Source organism: Lactuca sativa, chromosome 3 (assembly GCF_002870075.4).
Source record: "Lactuca sativa cultivar Salinas chromosome 3, Lsat_Salinas_v11, whole genome shotgun sequence".
NCBI classification, from domain to species: Eukaryota; Viridiplantae; Streptophyta; class Magnoliopsida; order Asterales; family Asteraceae; genus Lactuca; species Lactuca sativa.
Window position 1 is genome coordinate 241,997,246 of NC_056625.2, and position 3,243 is coordinate 242,000,488.

General features: G+C 34.9%; 1 protein-coding gene across 1 annotated transcript; it reads left to right on the plus strand.

Moving 5' to 3' along the window:
* Positions 1-2,278, plus strand: LOC111898323 (putative pentatricopeptide repeat-containing protein At1g12700, mitochondrial). The gene has a single exon (XM_023894244.3). It carries the CDS (start codon positions 116-118, stop codon positions 2,042-2,044), a length of 1,929 nt encoding a protein of 642 aa, XP_023750012.1. The 5' UTR covers positions 1-115; the 3' UTR covers positions 2,045-2,278.
* Positions 2,279-3,243: the final 965 nt, after the last annotated feature.

The window sequence follows — 3,243 nt, forward strand, 5'->3', positions numbered from 1 at the left end:
TTCCTAAAAATACACGCCACCCATTTTTTTTTTTTTACCCAGCTTAGACTGATAAAACAAAACGAGGTCAATAACACGAGCTCTTCCGTTCTTCGTTTTAGGCCAGTCCCTTTTAATGCTGAATCCAAGTAGTCGAAGCTCGCATTTGAAGATTGTTTTTGTGCTTCCAGCGAAACCAAAACACGTTGTTTCTTCTGTCGTCTCTCATCCCCTCAACAAGTTCAAAGATACATCCATTGCTCATTCCACCCTCATTTCGTCATTTTCACAATTTGGCACCGGAATATTTACCCCCAAAACGATTTCAGCTCGGTTTCTTTCAACATCTTCTCCTCATCGTCAAACACCGGTTAATCATTCTCGGTCTATGAGTGAGAAGATTACTAACCTTGATGATGCCCTCCAACTGTTCGATGATATGACTAACAGAAAACCTCTGCCCGCAGTTTTCAAATTTACCCAGTTGTTGCAAGCGGTTACCAAAATGAAACAGTATTCTTATTCCGTTAAGCTTTTTCAACGAATGAATTCTCTTCGTGTTCCTGTGAATGCCTATACTATTAGCATTGTGATCAAGTGCTGCTGCCAAATGCACCGCACAAATGAAGGATTTGCAGTCTTAGGCTATGCCTTCAAACACAATATATTACCAAATGTCTGCACTTTTAGCACCCTCTTAAATGGACTTGTCCTAGAAGATAGAGTTCTCAAAGCCGAAAGGTTATTCAAGAAGCTGATCAAAGAAGCACTTTGTGAACCTAATGCAATTATGTACAGCATTATGATTAAAGGACTTTGCAAATCTGGTAATAATGATACAGCCATTGCTTTGCTTAAACTAATGGATGAAAAGGGTTGTAAACCTAATGTGGTCACATATAACACCATCATTAACAGCCTTTGCAAGGACAAAATGGTAGATGATGCTTTAAACCTCTTCAAAGAAATGGTCTTCCACAAAGGCATATTCCCTGATGTTGTCACTTACACCTCTTTGATTCATGGCCTTTGTAACTTATCTCGTTGGGATGAGGTCTCTAAATTGCTCAAACAAATGGAGGACGAAAGGATCTCCCTAGATGTTAAGCTCTATAATACATTAGTTGATGCACTTTGCAAGGAAGGTAAGGTGGAGGATGCAAATTGTATTATCAGCTCAATGATAGAGAGAGGGGAGTATCCTAATGTAGTGACTTACAATTCAATCATAGATGGGTACTGTTTGCGAGGTGAAATGAGCAAAGCAAATGAAGTTTTTGATTCGATGGGGTCTCGAGGTCTGGTTCCTAATATTGTCACATATAATAATTTATTGAATGGGTATTGTAAGAAATTGAAGAGAGAAGAGGCCATGCATTTGTTTCATGAAATAACTAAAAAAGGTATGAAACCAAATGTGATCACTTACAGTATCATGATACAGGGATTGTTTCGAGCTAGACGTTGTAAAGATGCTCATGGAGTTTATAATGATATGCGAGCACACAACCTGATTCCGGATGAATGCACTTACAGAATAATTTTGGAGGGTCTATGCAACAACAATCAAGTGGACGAAGCACTCTCTTTGTTCCATTTGATGGGTGGCAACAAACTAAATTCCAATATAAAGGTGTACAATATACTCATTGATGGTGCAAGTAAAAGTGGGAAGTTTGATATTGCAAGGAACCTTTTTAATGACCTGACTTTTAAAGGTTTGCAACCTAATGTTTGGTCATACACTGTGATGATCAGTAGTTTTTGTCGGGAGGGTCTTGTGGGAGAAGCAAAAGAGTTGTTATTTAAAATGGAAGATAGTGGTTGCCCACCAGACAATGTGACTTACAATGTTCTTCTCCAAGGAGTTCTAAAGAACAAACAATATGATACTGTAGAGATGCTTTTAAAGGAAATGGAAGCAAGAGGTTTCTCAATTGATGCTTCAACTGTAGAAATGTTACTTCATTATATAAAAACTAGTTGTTTAGATGTTTCTTTGCTTAAGTTGATTGGTAAGCTTGTGCCAAAGGAAGAAGTGGATGCTCCTTGTTTTATTGTGTAGATGGCATCCTTGGTTTTCTAAAAGGTGTGGTTTTGGCCATCTTTGGTCGTAAGTTTGTTATTGTTTAGTTATTTGTGTTTGCCAATATCAACTTCACCTTTATTTTGGTTTGTTCTTAAGTGTTGTCTATTTGCTTTTTTCATCTTATGTAACATTTATGTTCAGACTTCACATTAAAATATGCAGACTGTTTATGTAACTTTTTTATATCTACTCGATACTTATTTAGTGTTATCTACCGTTTCTTGAAATGAAAAGTCTATAGTTTTGAATTTTTGATTATAATTCAATCCTTAAACTACTAGAACCATAAGGTCAGGACGAAATAGGCATTTGGTGTTCAAGATAATTAAACTATTGGTGTTGGTCATTTACACTTAGTTTCAAACGTATTTGATTCTTTGCATAAAAAATTGGTCCAAGTGATAGAAAGTTTTTTACAATCCGAAGGTATTGAGAACAAAAAACACACACACATGCACACATTAGTCATTGCAACATACATGTCTTGGATATTGAATCCAAATGTATCAAGATTCATATTTACTAGGAGAATGGGTAGGAAATGTTGTCTTTAACAACGGGTTTATGTTGGAATATGGTTATGAAATGCTCTTATTTGGTCATTTTCTAGCTTCTTGTTTCCACTATAAACAATATGATTTTTATGTTTTAGTTGTTTTAACGTATCAATGGCATCGTTATATTTGCCCAACATAATGTTTGATTAACCATTATAGGCTTAATTAAAAATGGTTTTGTTTTGGTCATCTTCAATGTTACTATATACTTTTCAATTAACCATTTATGATAATCAAACATGATTAAACAATGATCCATCCCATTCTCATTTTAAACTACCATATGTCATTACAATCATAAGAATTAAATAAATGGTTAATTGCATAAAACACGCTAAGTTTATACAAAATTCGATTTTAACATTGTGTTATTTTTCTTTATAATTAAAACACTAAGTTTTTTAAAAAATAGTAAGTTTGACACTATATTTTCTCATTGGTTTCAATGTTGACAAGTTGACTGGTCAACCTAATTGCCAACTGATGTGTCGGTCTTTGATGACGTGACACTAGCATAGGATGATGATGTGACTTTTTTTTGGTGACGCCACTTTTTTGCTATCAAAATTGAGAAATTAAATAAAATGTAGTGACTTAAATGAAAGAAAAACACAGTGT